This window comes from Notothenia rossii, assembly GCF_949606895.1.
Source record: "Notothenia rossii genome assembly, chromosome: 5".
In the NCBI taxonomy this organism is placed as follows: Eukaryota; Metazoa; Chordata; class Actinopteri; order Perciformes; family Nototheniidae; genus Notothenia; species Notothenia rossii.
The window spans coordinates 61,539,133-61,563,169 of NC_136903.1; the positions used below are offsets into that span (position 1 = coordinate 61,539,133).

Here is a 24,037-nt window from a genome sequence, read left to right on the forward strand (position 1 = left end):
TCGACCAGGAAGATACAACCTTTAAGAAAACAGAATCATATAAGTACATCAGGTTTCATAGAGCCAAACATTTCAAGTGCTACTCAACTGGCATTTAAAAAGCCAGCCCTTTATTAGTATATAAGTGCTTTGTTAGTAATTCTATCGCTCGAAGTGGAGTCTAAAGAGATGAGTTTTCAGTTTGCGTCGGAAGATGTGTAAGCTATCTGCTGTCCTGATTTCAATGGGGAGCCCATTCCACCATTTTGGAGCCAGGATAGCAAACCCACGTGTTTTTGCTGACGGGAACTTGGGTCCCCCTCGCAGTGCGGGTGCAGCGAGCTGTTTGGCTGATGCAGAGCGGAGTGCACGTGCTGGGGTGTACGGTTTAACCATGTCCTGGATGTAGGAAGGGCCAGATCCATTCGCAGCATGGTACGCAAGTACCAGTGTCTTGAAGTGGATTCTAGCAGTTACTGGAAGCCAGTGAAGGGAGCGGAGGAGCGGTGTGGTGTGGGAGAATTTGGGAAGGTTGAAGACCAGACGAGCCGCTGCATTCTGGATGAGCTGCAGAGGTCGGATGGCACATGCAGGTAGACCAGCCAGGAGGGAGTTGCAGTAGTCTAGGCGTGAGATGACGAGAGCCTGGACCAGAATCTGCGCTGATGTCTGGGTCAGCTGGGGACGTATCCTCCTGATGTTGTAAAGCGTGTATCTGCAGCAGCGGGTTGTAGCAGCGATGTTTGCAGTGAAGGACAGTTTGTTATCTAGGACCACACCCAGATTCCTTACAGTCTGAGTCGGGGAAACAACAGAGGTGCCGATGTTGATTGTTAGGTCAAGAGTGGGACAATCTTTTCCCGGAAGGAAGAGCAGTTCAGTCTTGTCAAGGTTGAGCTTGAGGTGATGAGCAGACATCCACCGAGAGATGTCTGCTAGGCAAGCAGAGATGCGTGCGACGACCTGGGTCTCTGAGCGGGGAAAGGACAGAATTAGTTGGGTGTCGTCAGCGTAGCAGTGGTATGAAAAACCATGCGGGCTAATGACAGACCCGAGCGAGTTTGTGTACAGGGAGAAGAGGAGGGGACCAAGAACCGAGCCCTGAGGGACCCCTGTAGTTAATTGACAAGGGTCGGACTCGGACCCTCTCCAAGTAACCCTGTAGGTGCGGTCGTTGAGGTATGAGGTGAGGAGGGAAAGTGCAGTGCCTGAAACTCCAAGTTCTTGGACAGTGCGAAGGAGGATCCGATGGTTCACCGTGTCGAATGCAGCAGACAGGTCCAGAAGGATGATGACAGAGGAGAGGGAGGCTGCTTTAGCAGTGTGCAGTTTGTCAGAGACAGCAAGGAGAGCAGTTTCTGTTGAGTGACCTGCCTTGAAACCAGACTGGTGCGGATCCAGAAGGTTGTTCTGATGGAGATAAGAGGAGAGTTGTTTAAAGACAGCGCGTTCAATTGTTTTAGACAGGAACGGGAGGAGAGAGACGGGCCTGTAGTTAATAACATCAGACGGGTTGAGAGTGGGTTTCTTAAGGAGAGGGTTTACTCTTGCCTCCTTGAGACTGTTTGGAAAGTGACCAGAAGTTAGAGAAGTGTTGATGAAATGGGTGAGAAATAGTAGAATATCAGGAGCGATAGTCTGAAGGAGGTTTGAGGGGATAGGGTCCAGAGAACAGGTGGTAGGACGGGCAGAGGTAACGAGGGTAAGAACCTCACTTGGAGAGAGAGGGGAGAAGGAGGTCAGTGTGTGGGTGAAGGGAGGGTCTGGTGACCCAGAGGTGAAGGAGGTCAGTGTGTGGGTGAAGGGAGGGTCTGGTGACCCAGCGGTGAGTAAAGGTGAGTCAGAAAAAGAAGAGCGAATATCATCAACCTTTTTTTCAAAATGGTTAACAAAGTCGCTTGACAGAAGGGAGGAGGGGGGAGGTGCTTTGGGGGGGTCCAAGAGGGTGGAGAAGATAGAAAATAGTTTTTTGGGATTGGAATAGGAAGATTGGATCTTATCTTGAAAGAAAGTGCTTTTTGCCTGAGAAAACCACATGGTTAAAGGAAGGCTCCAGTCATTAGATAGTTAATAAAAACTTCAGTATTTAGTGAAACATTATGTTTAAACCATACCCTGAAGAAATCAGCGATATTCCCCGGTAAATAATGATTTTATAGCTCTTTTTTATCAAAACCTGTACATTCCGTCAGGCAGCTGTCATTTTGTCCATTTTCAGTAGTCACATGATCCGAAAAACGAGGTTGTGACGTCATCTATGCGTTCACTTTGTAAACACGACAGCTCATTCGACGAAAACAGGGCGGAGTATTTGAGTTCGGACTCGTCAGCCGAGGAAGAAGTTTTGAGCAATGTGGAGAGATTGAATGGGGGAATTCAGCCATACAGGTTCGAGCCAAGTGACCAGAACCATCAGGAATCCAGGGACAGTGACGATGAGGATGAACAGCACGGTGATCTTGCTGGAGACGATCCCTTTACTCGTGCAATTGATTTCGGGGGGCGAGTAGGGAGACCTGTACATGAATGGTGTACTTGCGATCGGTGTGTAGCCATGGACAATCCTCTTATGTTGTCATGAGCTTGAAGAGCTTGAAAATAAACTGTTCACAGACGATTTGGATTGCATATGTTTACACAGGGAATTTGACACTGTGGTGTTAGAAAAAGCTGTGTTGAGAACAGCACTGGTTGCCATGAAGGATGTGAAACGCACCTCTTTGGTTGAACCAATAAATGAAAGGTGGGTAAATTTGACGGGTACAGCCCTTTCTTCTTAGCATTATATACTTTACAATTATTATTATTATTATTATTATTAATGGACATATCAACTAAAGACATTTTATTTGGTTAGGAAGTTCTGGATTAAAGATTGAATTTACTTTATCAAAAGTTTTATAATGACGTTTACTTTCTAGGAGGAAATGATTTTCATCCTCAATCTCATGGCAATGTTTGCACAACCTGTCATTTACAGGAGTATTTGTGTATCGACCATATTCAATAAGAAGTTTATGGTTGTTAATTCTAAAGCGTGTCAAATGGATTCTGTCTACAATTGCATGGCAAGGACATGAACGACAATGAGAGATAATTTTCAAAACCAAAACTTTACTAAGTATAGCCATACTTGTTAACCCTCCCGATTTCCTACCGGGGTCATATTTCTCCCGCATTTATCCCGATTTCTGACAAAATCAGATTTACTCAGGACCGTTTCCACTCTGACTTTAATACAGCTACACCATTGTTTGGTTTCCATGGTAACACGTCTCTTTAGGAGCGCCCGCAACTGAAAGTCTGAGAGGGTGAGGCAGATAGTCACAGAACAAGAATCGACAACTACTCTACTCTCTGCTCACTCCTTTCCTGTAAAATACAGGTCCAGCCCACACATACTGTATGCTCCATCAAGGATGGTGCTACAGGCCGCAAGGCATTGCACTTAGAACTACAATAAGCATGTTAATGTTAATCTAACAGCTCCGGCGATTCAATAGCACCCACCCCCCCCCCCCCCCCCCACCCCCCTATTTTGCATTTTGAAATGCTCCCGATTTCTGAGGTCTCAAGGTTGGCAAGTATGAGTATAGCCATGATAAAAGAAATCAAAAAGCATATCTACAGAATGCACTCTTTATAGAACAATGTAGGCTAGGAGTCCTAACATAATAATGGTACAATGTAGTTGAATAAATTCCATAGTAGTTAATCAATCAAATAAAGAAACCATTCCTGAGCATTCACGGAGCACACGTGCACGTGCACATGGAGCATTCCGTGGATTGTTCCTATCCGAATTGTGGCAATGTTTTGCGATACAATGAGGCATATTTCAATAGAATTGTGAGAGTAACTAGAGTAAACAACATGAACAAAGCACATACGTCAATTTGTCCTCGACACCAAACGCATAGTTCACGTCACTTCCGGTAAAATAAGTCATGTGACTCGTCAAAATGGCGCCGCCCACAGGGTTGATGTTATTTCGGTAATTAATCAGCTTAAAATCACTGATAACGTCATCGGATAAAAATAAATAAAAAGAAGACTGGCAGAGACTGGCCTGTTTTATCGGATGATAATTATTTAAAAATGCGTGTCATGAGGATTCCCTCCCTTTAAATAAAGGTTTGAAATTGAAATTGAATATCCATTCATTTTAGCTCACTCTTAGCTGACTATTTTAACTGTTGATCTATTACGTTTTGGGATTCTTGTACCACATTCCTGCATCGTTTCTGAACATCTTTAGATTACCACTGGATTTAGTTAACGACTGACAGGTGTGTTCAAAGATCACAGTGTTTCCACAGCAACGTCCTGCCAGGGCACGAGAGACAGCCTGTCAGAGAACGTATTGACAATATTGAAGGACTGCTCGATTATGACAAAAATCATAATCACGATTATTTTGGTCAATAATTTATATCAAGATTATTAAATACGATTATTCATTGACTTTGAAAATATCCCTTTATTGAACTTTAAAACAAATACAAATAATAATTTGAACAGTATGTTTTTAACTATTGAATACCCTGAACGTATAATTCAACTGAAAAACCAATACAAAAATAAATTATACATTTATATTTACATTTAAATAAATAATATAAAAATAATAAATACCAATAAACAAGATCAACAAATATTTTGAAGCGCACTTCCACAAGCTACTAAACATATAAATATGATAAATACAAATAAATTAGACCAAAAATAAATTAGGTCAAATATGTTGCAGTGCACTGTCACAACCTAGCAAAGCCAAATAATAGTTTTTTCGACTATGTTGTTTTCGTAATTGTGGCAGGCCAAAATCATAATTACGATTAAAATGCGATTATTTGCACACTCCTCCAATATTGTGCTGCATTATTGCTTCCAAGTAAAAAACTGTAATCTGCTAAATATACTACCCAGAGTATTTAGGATACCAGATGAACACCTGATGTCTCTGTGTTTGTTATATGTGTCCGTTTCATTAAATGAGCATATAGTTCGGCCGTGACAAATTTCTCTACATTATGATCAGCAAATTATGTATGAAGAGAGAAAATTGTGGCCAGCCAAGCAATAGTTGTGAGTTGGGAGTGAGGGAGAGGACGCTGGCGCTGCTTGTTCGTCGCTTCTCCGTCTTTAAACTAGCTCAAACTGCCGTTTTTTTTTACCTAAACCTGTTTTCTATCTATGTCAGTCTGTCTTTGAGTTTTGACGCTGATTTTGTATTAGTCTACCAGTCTGCCAGTTTGTATTAAGAGAGCAATTGTATATCCAATACCTCCACTGCTGCAGTTAGCATGGGCGTAGGAAGCATCCTCAATGTGGGTGGGACAATTTGACAGGGGGTGTGGGCAGGTGGTGGACCTCACCTCCTCTAGGGGGGTCCGGGGGCAATTGAAGTTAAATGCATCAATCTGCTGCACTTTGAGAGCAAAATTAGGGACTAAATCTATGGATACAACAATATGGGTATCTCAACAATACCCATATGAAACCGAACTGTAAACAGATTTACTTTTTCTTTATGCATATTTTACAAATCACTCCCCTTTTAAACTGTATTTTTGTGTTACTGTCCTATAGTATGAGTTGGAATGATTTCCTACCTGTTATTCTCTTGTTTTATATAACTATAATGATCATATAAAAGTGTGCCTTGGAAATACTTGTTTACATAAATGATTACCAAACCGTTTGAGACCCACTACTTAGACCAGTGGTTCTCAACCTTTTTACACCAAGTACCACCTGAGAAAATAGTTGGCTCTCCAAGTACTACCATATGACCAATGTTAAAATACAGTCCATGCAGGACTCGGAGGCAAATGTATTCTCTCTCTCTCTCTCTCTCTCTCTCTCTCTCTCTCTCTCTCTCTCTCTCTCTCTCTCTCTCTCTCTCTCTCTCTCTCTCTCTCTCTCTCTCTCTCTCTCTCTCTCTCTCTCTCTCTCTCTCTCTCTCTCTCTCTCTCTCTCTCTCTCTCTCTCTCTCTCTCTCTCTCTCTCTCTCTCTATCTCTCTCTCTCTCTCTCTCTCTCCAAGTGAGAATATAAAGAACAAAATAAGAACTTATTCTCACACAACAAATGTCAACTGTACACACATGTCATTTCCTGGACCTATACCAAAGTTTGAATGTAGGCCTGCTGCAAGCTTATTATCATTCGTTGTAGTATTTTGATAGTATGATTTATTTTTTAATTAATGTTATTCAATCAAGAGGGTTCCACACTGGAGCTCATGTGAAATAAAGTGAGATACAGTATGCTGGATGTACAGCGGAACTTTGTTAAGATCCATATGTCACGGATATCATACTACTGAGCTAAATAAGAGACATCACCATGTTGTTATTAAACAAAATAATTTTGTTATTCGAAAAAAACGAACGGGAGGAAATGCAGCCCGGCTCTCGATTTTTAATCCTAATTTAATCATCATCTTCACCACGATCATTTATGTTTATGTTCGCCGAATTGACATGAAATCACTGACACATATGAATATACTGTATTCAACTTCATTAAAACATTATTAACGTGCCTAAACTCAGTAATTCACCAAAAATATGTATATTTGAATGGTGTTTCGTCGGTCGATCAGGATCCCAAAGTGTAGCGGAGGGATCCTCATCTGGATGAAGGGTGTTATTATCCCCATAAGGAACAAGTCGCTGCAAATTATCCCGCTTATTACATGGCCACATTCTCAACAAAGTAACGATATGACTCCCAATATTAATTGAAATGCTTTTATGGATTTAGAAAATGTTTTTATTGATTTAAAAAATAGTTGTATGTATTGATTTAAATTCACATGCATCCGCTAAGAAAATAGTCCGTTGTTACAGTTTTTAAACAGTCTGAATGAAACGGAAGCTCTCAGCTGTGTATTTACACAACTAATGGCCCATCAACCACAGCTCTCTCCCCCCCTCCCCCCCTGATCTTTCTTCTCCAGCAGCTAAATTAACAGTAGGTTACTCTGAGTGACCATAGACTGTATGTGACAAGCTTACAGTTAGTGACGTAACAACACCATAAAAGCTGGTGGGTTGAAAGCAATACGGGAGGTAAAAATAACTACAATAATTGTGACTTATTTATTGTGGCTTTTACGTTTTTAGGTATAAAATGTTATGTAATTCAGGCTTATAGTTCACCCTTCTCTAAAAGCCTTCAACAATGACAATATTCATTGTAATTTAATAAATCCTTCCAACACACATTGTAAAAAATAGCCTACTGTAAGTTAAGAAATCATTTCAATATGTACATCTTCTGATGTAACAACAATAACATTATAAATAGTAACATAGCTGAACATGGTATTGCACATTTAGCTTTGAGTGTTACTGACCTGAGATGTTTTTATTACATGAATTAAGGTGACTGAGGCTTTTTAACATACAGGGATGCAAACTCATCGGGTATGAAAAAGGTGACAAGGATCCGAGCCCCCGGCTCCCCCACCCCACGGAATGACAGAGGATTTTAGCAGTCAGAACAACTAAAGCAGCAGTGTTAATAATAACAGAAACGCCAAAGAGTCACATAATAGAAATATATAAAAGCATTTATTTCAAATTGTGGAGCAGTCAGTTTATAATTTTGGCAGCACTGTTGAGCATTTTGAAAGTGTATTTTCAGGCCTCTGTGCAAGGCTTAAGTCTTTTTATCTTTATAGCCACATGGTGTAAAGTAACTAAGTTCATAAACTCAACAAGTACTATACTTGGGCACAATTTTGAGATACTTGTACTTTATTTACGTATTTCAATGTTTTGCTACTTTGTTCTTCTACTCCACTACAGTTCAGAGGTACATGGTGTACTTTGACTCCACTACATGTATTTAATACCTTTAGTTACTTCACAGATCTGGATTAATTAAGTGAAATATAATCAAGTGTTAAATCAGACTTTAGTTCCACCTGGAGTAAATCCACAAGCTACCCTGCAGTATACAAAGTCATTCAAACTAGCTGCACCTTTAGCAGCTTTGAGAACACTTTCATGATCAATCATTATAAAACATATCATATCTATTATTCTGAAATGGACCAATCTGCACAATGACTACTTTTACTGTCACTACTTTCACTATATTTTGATGGTAATACTTTTCTACTTTTACTTGAGGAACATTTTGAATGCAGGACTTTTACTGTAACAGAGTATTCCTACACTCTGGGACTATTAATTTTAGTCAAGTACAAGATCTGAGTACTTCTACTTTTACTCAAGTACAAGACCTGAGTACTTCTACTTTTACTCTAGTACAAGATAATAATAATAATAATAATAATAACTTTTATTTATATAGCGCTTTTCAATAACCCAAAGTCGCTTACAAAAAAAAAAATTAAAAGTACAGAAAGGGGGTGAACAGGCAGAAGACAACATGTTGGACAAGAAAATTGAACATGAACATTACATGAACAGGCAAAGGACAACACAGGGGGGGAGCAAGCATAGGACAACGAGCAAAAGACAACATAATGGAAAAGAGGAAAGAAAAAGAAAAAGTTGATGAATGTATGAATAAGAGATCTGTGTGCTTCTACTTTTACTCAAGTAGAAGACCTGAGTGCTTCTACTTTTACTCAAGTACAATATTTGAGTACTTCTACTTTTACTCTAGTACAAGATCTGTGTGCTTCTACTTTTACTCAAGTACAAGATTTGAGTACTTCTACTTTTACTCTAGTACAAGATCTGTGTGCTTCTACTTTTACTCAAGTACAAGATCTGAGTACTTCTACTTTTACTCAAGTACAAGACCTGAGTACTTTTACTTTTACTCAAGTACAAGATCTGAGTACTTCTACTTTTACTCAAGTACAATATATATACTTATACCACCTCTGTTTATAGTCTATGAAAAAAACTATTAGAAATAGAAGGCTAAAGCTAACGTTAGCAGATAGTGACAATGGATGCTAGCTAGCTAGCTCAACGATTCCTTAAATAATATTGCCACAGAAAAACTTTTCAGTTCACATCACGCTCTGCCGCTCCAACAGGGAGCTCTGCTCTGAACACCTGAACAGCCCGTTCTAACAGCTGTTCACCAGCGGTCCAGTCTGTGCCACAGTGACTCCGGACGCACAGTTAATATTAACGAACGCACCCGTAGGTAATGTAGCTGCTGAAGCTAGACCATCATCTGGGAGCAGCAGAGCCTTATTATACATCCATGAGCAGAGCCGACAGGCAGGAAGACTCGAACACACAGCTCGTACTTCATTATAATATATAAAAAAAGAACACCATGCGTGTCATGATGGCACATAACAGCTCACGGCCGCAGATTACTCCGGGTCCCAGCCCCCCCCATACCCCAAAGATATTTGTATTGCAGATCTACATGAATCACACAAACGACTTATTTTGGATTCAAAACTGCGAATTTCGCCGAAAGGTGACAAGTTTGCATCACTGAACATAGACAGAGCACAACTGAAACATAACATCTGAAACGATGTAACAACATAATACACTTGTGGGGATGCTTGGGATGTGAGTGAGGGACACGGCTTAGAACGGGCGTGTCGCCTGGCCGGACAGGAGACTGTGTGCACCAGTCTGCCTTGATCTATGAATTCATGTCCGTGACACTCACTGCTGCCCACAGCTGTTTTATAGAAGGAAATTCCTTCACTTCATGAAAGTGTTTTAACCACACACACCTCTACACACACATGACGGGTGTTATTTTCCCCATAAGGAACAAGTCGATGCAAATTATCCCGCTTATTACACGGCCAAATTCTCAACAAAGTAACGACATGACTCCCAATATTAATTGAAATGCTTTTATGGATTTAGAAAATGTCTTTTATTGATTTAAAAAATAGTTGTATGTATTGATTTAAAAAATAGTTGTATGTATTGATTTAAATTGACATGCATCCGCTAAGAAAAATAGTCCGTTGTTACAGTTTTTTAAACAGTCTGAATGAAACGGCAGCTCTCAGCTGTGTATTTACACAACTAATGGCCCATCAACCACAGCTCTCTCCCCCCCTCCCCCCTTGATCTTTCTTCTCCAGCAGCTAAATTAACGGTAGGTTACTCTGAGTGACAAGCTTACAGTTAGACACAACACTGTCATTGCAAGTGACCCTCAGTTAGTTGACTTTTATGTTCAACTGCTAAATTCGTTACTGATAAAAAAGGGCTTCTACTGTACCTAATTACCTTAACACTAGAACCGCCAGAGGTTTTTGTATAGGCCTACCTAAACCTGTCAAATCCCGCTATTAGAATGGAATTTTTAACAACATAGGGTGCTACATAACACACTTTCAGGAAAAGTCACGGACTGGGAGACTTTAATATGTTATTGAAAAAAAGTTACATTGCACACACACAACACACATCACACAAATTGACCCGATTGGCGGTTCTAGTATTAAATAAACTCAGTAATTAATGAAACCAGTTCAATACGCATTATTCTTATTCTTATCATTCTTTATGAGCGCAGAAATAGTCTTAAAATCCGATCTGTTTTTTAAATGAAATCTGACGGCAGGCAGTTAGCTCTGATCACCTATGATAAATGCGCCGCACCTAATCGCTGGCCATTCAGCCACAGACACTGTTCGAAATGGGGGGGAGCTAGGAGGAGCTTGGCTCCCCCGAAGAGGGAGGGAGCTCCCCTGAAGGCTGACTTTGAGATAAATAGGGGGAGCCCAAAACAGTCGTGCATATTTGTGTTACACAGATTAGAAATGTTGAGTTTCTGTAAATAACAGTTCTTGAAATAAATAATAGTTATTGTTCATTACAGTTTCTGAATATTTGTTTTATATTTGTGAATATGTCTGGGTGTTGCCATCTGTATGTGGCGGCGCTGCATTCTTACTTACGTTGCTATGATTATGGCGGTGATGCCGGCGCGGTATTTGAAATGTTCATATTGATATTTTTTTAACTCTGGCTGTGTAATAAAAAAATATGGCAAAACGAAAACAGCCAAGCGTCACAGCTTTTGGATTCACAAGCAAAGAAGCGAAGGAGTCTAAAAATGACAACGTGAACGGAAAACAACTTTTAGTTGGCCGGCTGTAAGCGGCGTTAGGGTCGAGTTTGACAGCTCCACACCGAGGGAGAGGCCTGCCGATGCGGAGCCTGAAGAGGCTTCAACAACGGCCACATCCGCCGGCATAGTGACACCGTCTGTATTAGTAGAAGAGTGTTTTCATAGCAATTGATCGCATCCGCGCTGCTGCGCCAGTCAACAGAGCGTGCGTGTGACATATTTAGTAGCAGGATGTGCTCTGAAAAATAGGGCTCCCCGAAAGCAAATGGGTAATTCGAAAAATGACAGAGCTCCCTCTATACAAATCAAACTGTAGAAGGTGTGAAAGCACCTATTGTTTTAAATAATGGTCGGAATGTGACCTGTGAGCCTTCTGAATTACCGTGGGACAGCACATTCTAAACTAAAATGTTCAATCAATAAAGTAACATCTTATCTTATCTTAATAATATCTTCATATTAATAATAATAATAAATCATACAGTATGTGTCCGAAAGGGAGCAGGAGGAAGCAAACACAAAAATATACTGCATATTAAAGCAAACGATTGTAAAGGTTAAAGTATGAGCATAACAAATAAAGAAGTGTAATGTAAACATTTACATTATAATTATGATTATTTAATATATAAAGACTATATACTATTGAATTACACGATTAGATATACTTTAGTTGATCTAAAATATTGATGTGTTCAAATGCTCTTCAAAACACAACTGAAAGTCCATGAAACTTGTCTTTCTGTATTTGTGAATGAAGCGCCATCTCCTGGTTAAAACCTGAAATTGAAAATCTGGCAACGCCCTCTTGGAAAATAGTGGGAGGGCTTAACATTCCTTGATACTGGTCTTTGGCAGGCCGTAGGCAGGAAGCTGTAAGCTGGAGTCCGAAATTCAGTGCCCCATCTGTACCTTAATGTCCCAAATGTGCACAATGTAGTGACTGCTTTTCGTCTTGTTGTTTACTTAGTTGTGTTTTCTGTATTTTATATGTCTGTGTTATGTGTAAAGGTTAAAGGTGGGGTAGGTACGTTTGAGAAACCGGCTCGAGATACACTCTTTGTTATATTCCATGGAATGCTCTTAACATCCCGATAGCAATGAATATCTTAAGTCCTTTGACAAAAAATCCATAAAAAAATGTCATCTGTGGAAGGCTCTGTAAGGAAGTGGCATATTTTTTCCGGTTGTTTATTTTCAAATTCTAGCTCACTCGAGCTGGTTTCTCCAAAATTACCTGCCCCACCTTTGAATAAAAATAAATACATTTAAAAAAAAAAAACTTTTTTAAAACATTTTTTAATTTTTATATGTCAGATTCCTCCACGTACCACTAGCAGGAGCTGGCGTACCACAGGTTGAGAACCACTGACTTAGACTAAAGTGAACTATCTAAACCCTCAGAGAGTCCTTTACCTCACTGAGCTGTAGTTATCAGCCTCTCAGTCTGACAGGAGAGGACTCTCCCTCCACCTCTTCAATAACAGCGCCTTATATCCGGGTGCTAGTGGAGCACACTCGTGAACTGTTAGCGCATCATTTTACAACTAAAGACACAGCTACACAAAAAACGCACCATGTGTACGGCTCATGTGTATGGCTCTGAGAATCTGCCTTGGTACAAAGTAGCAGTGAAAACATGGTATGGAATTTCATTGATTTGGGCTTCCTCACAATAAGCAAGTGGAATGGATTTGATAATGAAGCACTGACACAGCGCACTACAACGAGTTGCGAGCGGATAGACCGATTCACTGACTTTCCGCATAGTAAAAGTGGGGGGGTCTAAACTAATCATTTTAAAAGGTGGGGAGACTTGTCCCACCCATAATGGCTGCAACGCCCATGGCAGTTAGCCATCTACTGCTAACTCCACTCGTCCTTCGGCGTCCTGCTACAACTCCGGTGACATCGCTGGATCTTTAGCCACTGCCGATTTCCTTCTGCTTCGGCTAAAGCACCAGTGCCTGCATCTTTGGCGACAGCCTGACAGCCTTGCCCTGCTGTCTTGCTGTCCTGGTGCGACATGCCCTCGCTCGCCGGGACCGCTGCCTATCGGTGTGCTGCTAGCCACCTAGCTAGCTCAGTCACCAACAACCTGCTAGCCTTCGGTGCTCGACTGGCCACGGCATCAAAAACGGAATATACTACCACCACGGACCCTTCACGATATTCGTATGACAATAAAGTCCATGGCCCTGTCCAACGCCCACGCTATATCCACAGAGGTTCCGGACGCTGGTTTGTTTACTCTGGGAGCGCCATTCCTTCACTGTGGACTGCAGGACGCGCCGGCGCGTCTCAACTGCGTCATCACCGCTCATGCCACTAATAGACATCACTGCTTCCTCAAAAAACACACACTCCCCTCCCAACTGCTGAAGCCTGTCAAACTCGCCTCCCTAAACATACAGTCTCTCACAAACAAATCACTTGTTTTAAATGAATTTGTTGGAGATAATAACATTGACTTTGTATGTCTTAGTGAAACTTGGCATCACAATAGTGACTATCTCTCCTTAACCAGTTTAGTCCTAAGCCTGTTTTTCAGGTCTCAGGCTCGAAAATGACATTCCCAGAACAGATGACCATATCTTCCCTTATAAAAGGGTTAAATTAATAATCTTTTTTCTCAAAGTAATGATAAACCTGTGAGTTTGATGTAGAAGAGTCAGAATCAATATAGATATTTTTTATTTTAAAGAAAATTCAGATTGAACATAGTAAAAAAAATGTAAATTATAGTGTACGTCCAAATATTCTTTTTTACTTATAGTGAAAACTACCCTTGGATGATGGTAAGGTAGACTAAACGCTTTAGGAATAGAAAGTACAACATATAATAAGTACCCTGTATCAGGATTGATGCAAAACAAGTGACATTTTACTTTTTTAGAGAGGTTAAGCAAAAAAAACTCCACCTCTGAGGTCATTTGGGTGGAAATAGGGGTTTTACCGTTTCTCTGGAACCCATTTGTCGATTTTGGTGATTGACATCTCTTTCTGACCGTTAGAGCCAATAGAATCGAAGGGGAATTTCCCCACACACACACACACACGGTAAAAAAAACGAGGGGGCTTTGTGCATGCTGGTTTGCATCAGAGTGAACCTATCTCTCGCTCTGACATCTGGAAACAGAAAAGCAGGTTTATTGCTGATGGATTATCAGAAATCATTTCAAATGGACACAGACACATTGGATTAACCTATGGATTAACTTCAGCAGTGTTTTTATCATTTTAATGCCATTGAAGAACACTTTTGACCAGACAATGACACAGGTAAGCCATGTTAGCGTTTTTAGCTATCTAGCGCCACATGTTTTGATGACTGTTTTTGTTTATAAAGTCGCAAGTTCTTATCATATAGTGATAATGTATGTACCCATCGATTCTGTGTCATCTCACGATCAGATCGATGGGTTGGATGTGCAGAAAGGATAAATAATAAGGTTTTATGAGTGAGTTTCGGTGCAGTAATCTGTTAGCATTATCGCTCGTTGCTAATTCAGAGGCTCAGCGTTAGCATTGTGGTTGTTTTTTTGAAGAATAAATAAAAATGATCAGTTAGATGAGTTTCTTCCCGTTACATGGATATAAAACATTCATAGTTTATTAAATGTTAAGATGACCTCAGACACTGTTTCCTGGAGATATCACTGTAAAATCAATCAACAGTAAGGAGAATACTTACTTCCGGGTGTAAAATTCTCCGTTATCCAATGGGAATGGACGCTCACATTGCTTTTAACTGCCGCAGACATGGACCGATGCGGTGCTTCCCTGAGCGTCAAATACCGCCGCAGATGGGAATACATTGTAATCAGTTGAAAGCTCTTTGCGTTCGTTTATGAAGCTGAAGGAGACTCGGCGCGTCACAACTGCACGCCAAAGGACCCTGACCAAGCGTCGCTATTGGACTATCAGGGAGTGAGACTGTGTTGCACATACAAGTTCTTCTGCTCTGACAGCCAGGCATGATGGGTAATCTGTGACGTTTCGCTCTCTCAAAAGTTGGGCCATTTTGTCCTCATGCGCCAATGAGCAGCTCTCATAGGAAAAAACGAGACCCCGTCTCCGACGCTGTATCAAGTTCTTATTATACATCCATGCGGAAGACAGACTGCGTGATAAGCGAGAGAAGAAGAACAGACTGCGTGATATAAACAAACAACAAATAGCGTGTGCGTTCCATTTTCACTCTACAGCGAGAAGCTCATGGGGCTTTCCCGAACCTGTGTCGGGAGCTCGAGTTAAATGAAATCTCAGATTTGCCTTCTTAATCGTTTGTTTGGGTCCCTCACTTCCTTTTCGCTTCTCATGCACTGATTCGCTAAGCTGAACAGCCAATCAGAGTGATTTCTTTGGCCGACGGCCTTCTTCAATGGGACATTTGTGTTTTCTGAAAAGGAATCATATAAAGGCAGATATGACAAATAGATATTCAAGAAGATATAAATAAAACAGACTGGGAAATAGCAAGCTTAAGAGGCAAAACTAAATACCATTAATTCCAAAATGTTCATAAATGGCTAATGCGAACAAAAAATGCTCTATGTAAAATGTTTTTTTTAAAATACAAATGTCTTTTTGTAAATGTTTTTAGGAGAGTGGAACATGATTTCACTGTGTTTGCTCAACGGTAGAATCATTTTGAGAAAGTTTTGTGAAGCAAAGCCATTAGGTATACACCCAGAGAAATGGTTGTCTATGCAGTAAATGCCAGTTAGTTTTGGACTTTTTCAGGCCAGGATATCTCAAACCCTAGAAATGTCTTTTATGAGCAATTTGCATTTATTTCATCTACTTGATTATTATTATTATTCTGTTTGAGCAAAAGTCATAAAAATGAATTAAGTCTCATAAAAAGAGTTATTATAATGTTTTCACCCGATCCAACCAAGTTAATATTTGAGTAAACATACTTTCTTTTCTAGAATGAATATCATTTATACTTAGGTGTATTGATGGGCCTGGTGTCTCCATGGAAACCCCTTTAGTAGGTGGGTTTACCTGCTGTGCGTCTCCCAGCTGTTTGAAGCTGGCCAGCACGGCTCCCTCGGCCCTGCATGCGGCGTCGGCCTGACTGAAGTTCATCTTGTACTTCCCGTCTGGAGAGCGCAGGTGGAACACTCCGGCTGTGTTCGCTGGAAAACAATAGCCATGCTGCCTTTATCTTTACCTCAGATTTTTTTTTAAATTCTCTACTTGTGAAAAATAAATGAAAAAGAAAACATCAAGCACATTGTTGGGGAAATACTGAATGAAGTCTTCCAATATCAGAGTACACCTGATAACAAAGGCCCTACATAGCTGTGTACGTAACAGGACTAAGATATTCTAAAAAATAATATTTGAAAACTGCAAGTTACTGTGAAGACAGGAGCTGATTGGTGGTCCTGCTATGAATTCACAGAGGGCCCGCTATAGTAACTCAACAAGAGAGTAATGTCAAATGACAGTAAAATTGACCAATCATATCTTCCCTCTAAATGCGTGGGCTTTATTTTCGCGGACTTTATGACAAGTTCCACCCGCTGTGAAGTTGATGCATGTGTGTTATAGTGGTGCAGTGACGCGTCCTAAAACCCAGAAGTAAGCTGCGCATTGGTTCCCTTGACAAAAAATCAATGTGATTTCTCCATAGGATTTTGGAAAATAGTTTGAAATAAGGTCAGTGGAAAACGAACCTGTTAGATGCAGCCGGATAATATCCACATGTCTACTCTACTTTTATAATTTTCGAATCATAAATCTAATCGATAGAAGATAGATAGTGTCACTGCACCACTCTCACCACCGTTAGAAAATAGCAAGCAACTGAAGCAAGTGCAATTATGGAGGGTGGAGATTTGGAGTATTTAATAAAAAATAATTGTACTAAACTTCCGCTACAGCAACAACAACAAATAAAATCTGATGACAGGCCAATGCCCAAACTGGAGCTGTGTACAGAGAGGAAAAAAGGAGCGAATCGGACGTAAAACGTTAAAGGTCTCCTGATTTAGTTTGTGAATGAAGGCTTATAAAGGCCCTGACACACCAGACCAAAATCGTCCGTTTTCGTTAGTCGGACGACGAAGCGTGCCCTGTCGCCCAAACTCAATTTGGTGTGTCCCGCACCGTCGGCCGTGACACGCCACAGGCATTTGAACAAAGAAATCAGTCTGATTGGCTGTTCAGCTAGCGAATCAGTGCATGAGAAGCGAAACGGTTGCTTGAGAATGTCTTCCACAAGCAACACTCCAATGGCTGATAGCGCCAGTACCGCACAAAGCATGTTTTCGATGGACGAGAATGAAAATGGAACGCACACACTATTTTATGTTTGTTTATATCACGTAGTCTGTTCTTCTTCTCTGTCTTTCGGTTGTTGCCTCTTTTGAATGACGAATACACACTCCCGCCGCCTGCTGGTAAGGAGAGTTATTGCCACTCACGCATGCGCAGTTCGTTCGTGCTCGGCTGAAGTCTTTGCGGTGTGTTCCAGTGCGACACATGGCCAAGACGCAGGAGAACACGCCGACGCAACAGTCGGCGTCAGCGTCGGCGAGTTCTCTGGTGACTGCCTAGTGTGTCAGGGCCTTAAGAGTTTCGGCTGGAGAGTGCGTGCGGACCTGTCGGTTAGATATCAGACGTGTGTAAGTCCTGCATCTGTATGATGCAAATGTGTGTAAAATGATACGGGGCGCTGTAATCACTCATCTGGTTACAGCTTTACATTGACCACCACATTGAAAAATCTGAAAGCAGTCCGTCATTTTGACAGATTAGAACAAACTCGGAAAAGCGCCAAAGCTTCCCCGCAGCGGGGCTCCGGTGTTATGCCGTGTTATGCATGCCCGCCAAAAATGCAATGATATTGTTTCCAAACCTAACTTTGCCGTACAAATCATTGAAATGTCTGGGAGTTTTTGCTTTAAACTGTGCGCGCTCCCGCAAGGTGCAGTGGGCATGCACAACAAGGCATAACACCGGTGCTAACCGTTCACGAGCGTTCTGATGCTCACTTGCCCATTCGAGGCGCTTTTGGCAGTGGACAGGGTTAGCATGGGCACCCTGACCGGTCTGCAGCTACGCAGCTCCATACGCAACAAACTGCGATGCACTGTGTGTTCCGGCACCTTTCTAACAGAACCAGCATGAACTGTTTCAGCATTTGAGCTACAGTAGCTCTTCTGTTGGATCGGACCACACAAGCCAAACTTCACTCTCCACGCGCATTAATGAGTCTTGGCCGCCCATGACCCTGTCGCCGGTTCACCGGTTTTCCATCCTTTGAATGCATAACACAGGGAAAGTAGGGGAACTGGAAATGTATATTTGTAATATTTTATTTTGTTTGATTTATGTATAAACGTGCTATAGCCTTCTTAGGATTCTATTTTATTTCCCTCATTTTTATTTATGAACAAATTCTTCGTTTTTTATGTAATTATTGGTACTTTACATTGTCTGTCACTATGTGTGTATAGGTTTTTATATACCATAACAAAATAAAAACTGTTTAAAAAAAATAAGGGAATAAAGTTATTCAAAGGGCCATACCAGAGCCAAGGAAAATCCTCATCCGTGATTGGCTATCAGTAAGCTTTGTGTTAAAAAGCTAGCTAATGTTTACCACAAAACTGCCATATGTATCTAGTTGTAAATGCAGTATCATAACCACACCCTGATTAATGAGCACCAGTAAGAATCGTGTTGGGGTAATAACGAGCTTATGTTTAACAAGCTGTAACAAGCTCATGACCCTAACAAGCCCTTACAAGCTCACAGCCCTAACGAGCTAATTAAAGGTCAGCTGCTGTAGAATAAGCGGTTACCATGGCAACTGCAATGGATTAAGACTATGGAGCCAACATGATTCTCAGTGGAGGCATTATTACAGCTACTGGTTAATTTACCATTGCCATGGTAACACAACAATTTGGTGTTACAGTGTTATGGACGTGTAACAAAATCAGCGTTACTGATGTGTAACTATGGTTATTGAGGTCAGTGAGGATGGTATCAAGGGATAAAGGCATTGGGGATGTGTTACAATGGTATTAAAGTGCTTACAGAGTTTTACTAAATGCTAACATTATTGTTGTATTATTAAATGTAAATTATCTTTATTTATAACAGATAAATAACAAGTTATAATAAAACTAAGCCTAGCTTTGTTACCATCGTAATAATAGTTGTGTGGAATAAAGGCATAAATAAATACATTTTAATAATAAACAGTATAGATGTGTTACCGTCGTAAAGAAAAGGCATTATAAACCATTGCAAAAAAAAGCAATGCGATTTTTTTGGCATGCTAACATAAGTTAAGACAGATTGTTACAGATGTTACTATTGTAATAATATTCTGTAAGGATTTGTTACCATGGTAGTAATCTTTGTAATAGTCAGTAAGGGTGTGGTATTAATCATTGTAATAGCAATCAGTAAAGATGTGTCACAACAGTAGTAATAATTTTGATCTCAGTAAAGATGTGTTACCATGGTAATGCAGGTCCTTGCAGGTGGCCACGGGGTCGCAGTCTCCATTGTCTTCCAGGCAGCGGTCAACAGGGGACACCATCTTCTCCAGACACTGGACTCCATTACCCACGTAGCCCGGCAGGCACTCGCACTGACGCTCGTTCTGGAGGAACCAGATTACTAGTCAGCAGGTTAAACCAACATATGTGCTCATATTAATTCCAACTATTTAATATATTTTATCATATAAGGTATATTAAGAAACCTGTTTAGTCGACTAAGATTACATGGTTAAGTCTGATTTTTTCTTTTGTTGTCTTATTGCTGTTGTTATTTAGCCTTTCTGAGAATAAACCAAGATACTGAACACGTAGATTTGGAATGGACATGGCAATTTAATCACATACACAACAGAGATGATTCAAAAACAGTATTATTTAAATGGTTATTGTTTTATCAAAAAAGGCTATAAATTATGTTTTTTCTAGGGGAAAAAACAGCAATTCTATGTAAAAGTTGACATTTGTGCCCCCCATACAGGCAAATAGAAGTAATCCTTTGTTTCATCACCATATTTTTGACAGTGACATTTGTTCCTTTGATTTAATTGTCAGATATTTTACTATTACAGGACACGCCAAGTGTTTAGGGCCATTTATTTGTTCAGATCAGGGCAGGTTGGGGCAGGAAGATCAATACAGTTTTGTGTGTTGGGAAAAAGAAAATTAACTCACTGGACCAGTGAACTTGCAGGAGGCAAAGTCACTGCAGCCTCCGTTCTCTTCAATACATCTGAAATACAAACAGACATCCGCCTGATTTCCCTTATCCAACTGTGTCAGAGTATACAAAGTCTCCTTTGGTAAAGAAGAAGAGAAACAGGCATTTTATTAGAAGAAATTATGGCCACGCCCACCTGTTGATGGGCTCACATGAGTAGCCGTCTCCCTGGTAACCGCTGGTGCAGGTGCAGTTAACAATCAGCCCGGTCTGGTTACAGTCGGCGTTCTGGTGACAGCCTCCGTTGTACTCAGCGCAGAGGCCAGGAGCTGAGGAGTGATTTAAAAACTCTGCTCAAAATGTGGATTCATCAGAATAAATGATCTTGATATTTACGCAGACCTCTCATTATTATATTGAGAGCATACATCAATCAGGTACACAATTAAAAATAATATATATATTTTTTTTACATTTCCTAATTATGAAGGAAACAGAAAACCTGTACATGTATATAGGTTTAGATATTTTCATTAAATATATTCGGATACATTTCCTCCCACGATCTTCCTGTTTGTCATTTATTTTGTACAAAGAAAAATAAAAAATCAAGTTTAAGTCAATCTTAAGTGCCAAGGTGAAAACACCAAAGTATGGTTTACATGTCTACCTTGTCATTTGTCAAGTGACTACATCATTTCGAGTTTCAATTGTAAAAAGATTTGTTGCGCATGTGTTGCTAGTAGTAGGCTTTAAGGAATACTGGAAAACAATCTGGTTGGGGGGGAGGAGTACATTTGTCCGTTAGCACCTAAAGATTATGTGAGCTTGACCAGTCACCCTTTCCCCCTAAAATGTACTGTGTATAATAAAGCTAAAGTACAATGTTGATACAAGGTGAATGTAAAGTCATCACTGTAACTCCATAAATACAGATATCTTCCATCTGATAATGAAAAAAGACTGAAGCTATTTGAGTCACGGCTGGGTCACGGTGATTTAACATCCTGCAGTAAGTCTTCAGCCATCAATGAAGACATGTTTGTTGTTATTAAGTCTTGAAGGTCAGAGCTCTGTTTTCAGTTTCTTTTGAGGCTTCAAAAATATTTGTAATCTGTATTATATATCTGGGGTCTATTTGTATATAACATTACAAGGTTGATTCTTATTATTACATTATATGCTCAGGAGATGTTGCTATGACTATGGAATAAATAGACACAATCACCAATCCCAGGTTCTGATGGGTTGGATACGAAACGAAGTGAATAGTCATAGAAGAAAGTTTTAGCTTGCATTAGAAATGTTGCAAATACTAGGATGCAGATACTGTAGAGTTATTGAAAACAGGAGATCGCCCTGGCCTTGAACAGTGTGTGTGTGCTCAACGCCTACGCATAACGGGGAACCAGTATAATGGATGATTCCTGCTATCTGTTACAAGCAGCTTCAACAAAACAAATTACGTAGGATAGCGTGACTAGAGTAACGAGGGGACCTTTACAGGCCGGCCGAATGCTGATTGGAGGTTGTGTTGCCATGAGACTTGGACTATGTCTGTGCACCAACCAGGGAGGCCAAAGTCTTAACCACGGTCCTCCCCTTCTAGTCTCAACCAATCATAAATGTACGGGCAACGCCCTGAATAATAAAATGTATGTGTGCACGAGGTTCAAGGCTTTTTCCGGAAATAGTGGTGTATATGTTGCTCTTTTAATAAATAGTTGAACTTAGAAGTTGTTTGTCTTTCATGGAATAAAAGAACACAACATATGACACCATCACCATGCTCTTGTTAGATTGATACATCTTATTTTTTTGCCACTACAAATACTGTCATCACGCTGACAAAAAGCTGGCTGTAAAAATCGTCTGTCCAGCTGCAGTACACTCACGTGGCTCTGGATCGCAGAAGGTGCCGTTCCCCTGAAACCCGGGTTTACACTGACAACCAACACCTGGCACACAGTCGGCCTGCGCGGGGCACTGCAGGCACTCTTCTGGGATGGAGCCTTGACACAGAAATGAATCAGAGAAGGAAATTAGAAAGTATACCTGCGTGGTCCTGCCTGATGCCAATGGTAATATTTTTGTGGCAGATTCTGGAAGATTTTTTGACATCCTCCTTGATATTCATTTTTAGATACATTCACCGAAACCTTTTATCATTTAGATTGTCTTTGTTGTCATTTAATTTTTTCTTTTAATTTGAACACACGACAACATGTATTTCACATCTGTCCATCCTGGGAGTTAACCCTAACCCTGGTCTCTCTGAGGTTTCCACCCCATTCATTTTAAGAATTATTTGAGAGTTTATCCTTGTGTGCTGCAAGGGTCTAATGACAAAGGTTGCTGTATGCTGTACAAACTGAAAAGCCCCCTGAGACAAATGTTTAATTTGTGATATTGGGCTATATCAATACAATCTGAGGGAAATTCGTACAAAAAAGCAATGCACCTAAATAATAAGTAACACCTGAATATAGAAAATATTCACATCTTACTCCTAAAGATTAATATTAATAAGGGAAATATTTAAATGCATGTATATCTCAATTAAAATGCACACATACAGTACAATAAAGCGAGTTGGCTGATTTAACTTAAATATAAAAGATGAAATATGGGGAGGTACACCTTAAAGAATGTATAACTTTGATGTGACGCCACCTGTGTGTGAGATGCTGTCACATTTTGAAAAATGTATGGTAGTTAATTTGTGTAAGAATTTCCCAAATACGTGTTGAAAGAAATATAGAGTGTCAAAAACAAGTTGCACTACACCTAAAACTTAAAAAAGGTTTATTTTTGGTGGGTTTCTAACAAAAAAACGTTGTGAGATACGACGTGGGAGTTACACTTGTATTTGAATAAATATAAGTATAGATAATTGTATTTAAAGTATTGAAGAAGTTGTCAATTGAAGATTTTTGGAAGTCCTGAAAATTATTCAGAGACAGACTAACATATTCTTGGTTTCGTTTTTTCATGGTAATTTTGATACTAACAAAATCTGAGAAGACTTATCTTTAAGCATCCTTTGCTCACTTTATTTAGTGGCATAAAAGTCCTCACATTTTTAAGGAAACTCACCTATATCGATCTCGCAGTGTTCACCCTTCCAGCCGGGCTTACAGACGCACTGTCCAGAACCCTGAATGCCTGTATCACAGCGTCCCTGCAGCCCACAGCTGCAGGCTGAAAGAGAGGACAGACATGACTCGACCCGCCTGATCATTTCAAATAATCTCAACAGACCACAGAGGTCAGGGGGTTCCTGAAGCAACAACAGCTTTTTATTTTTTCATAAAAAATGTTGACAGTTGGAGCTTTTTGACACTTGGATCGAAAAAAAACCTTCTTGGTTCAATGATCAAATCAAAAGATGAATAACTGTGCCAGAAAGAAAATCAACAGGTTTATTTCCTCACTGCAGCAACAAAGCACTTTGAGTTCACCACAGCTCAGACCTGCTTCTTTTTCCTGTGATGATCCACATTGAAGAGATCATCAAAAGAAAAACTTTAAAACCTGAACAGAAGATGATCAGCATCTGTTTCCTGTTGAGGGAAAACAGCCGAGCTGCAGGAAGCACGTCCAGCTGTGTGAGCGTTACTATGGTGATAGACTGCAGGAGCACTGATGGGGGTGAGAGTAATTTTATTTGGGAGGTGACAGGTGGGGTTGAGGCAAACCAAACACCTTAATTTAGGATTAAGAAAAGTTGTTCATTGTGGTCCTAAAGCTGTATTAATAATAGTGTGTTAAAGTTCCCATGACATTTTTAGCTATCTGATTCTGCATATAAC

The 24,037-nt window shown here is 40.3% G+C and overlaps 1 protein-coding gene across 5 annotated transcripts in view; it reads right to left on the minus strand.

Moving 5' to 3' along the window:
• The window catches only part of stab1 (stabilin 1), a 161,778-nt gene that overhangs the window by 45,521 nt on the left and 92,220 nt on the right, over positions 1 to 24,037 (minus strand). For 4 of the 5 annotated variants that reach the window (XM_079682469.1, XM_079682470.1, XM_079682471.1 and 1 more), the window contains 6 exons: positions 23,322 to 23,426; positions 22,121 to 22,237; positions 20,422 to 20,554; positions 20,240 to 20,297; positions 19,524 to 19,668; positions 16,047 to 16,180 (listed from right to left, as the gene is read on the minus strand). In XM_079682469.1, coding sequence (XP_079538595.1) covers positions 16,047 to 16,180; positions 19,524 to 19,668; positions 20,240 to 20,297; positions 20,422 to 20,554; positions 22,121 to 22,237; positions 23,322 to 23,426 — 692 coding nt within the window. Of the gene's footprint in view, positions 1 to 14,682; positions 15,436 to 16,046; positions 16,181 to 19,523; positions 19,669 to 20,239; positions 20,298 to 20,421; positions 20,555 to 22,120; positions 22,238 to 23,321; positions 23,427 to 24,037 lie in introns of those variants that run through there. The other variant, XM_079682473.1, reaches the window with a different exon arrangement.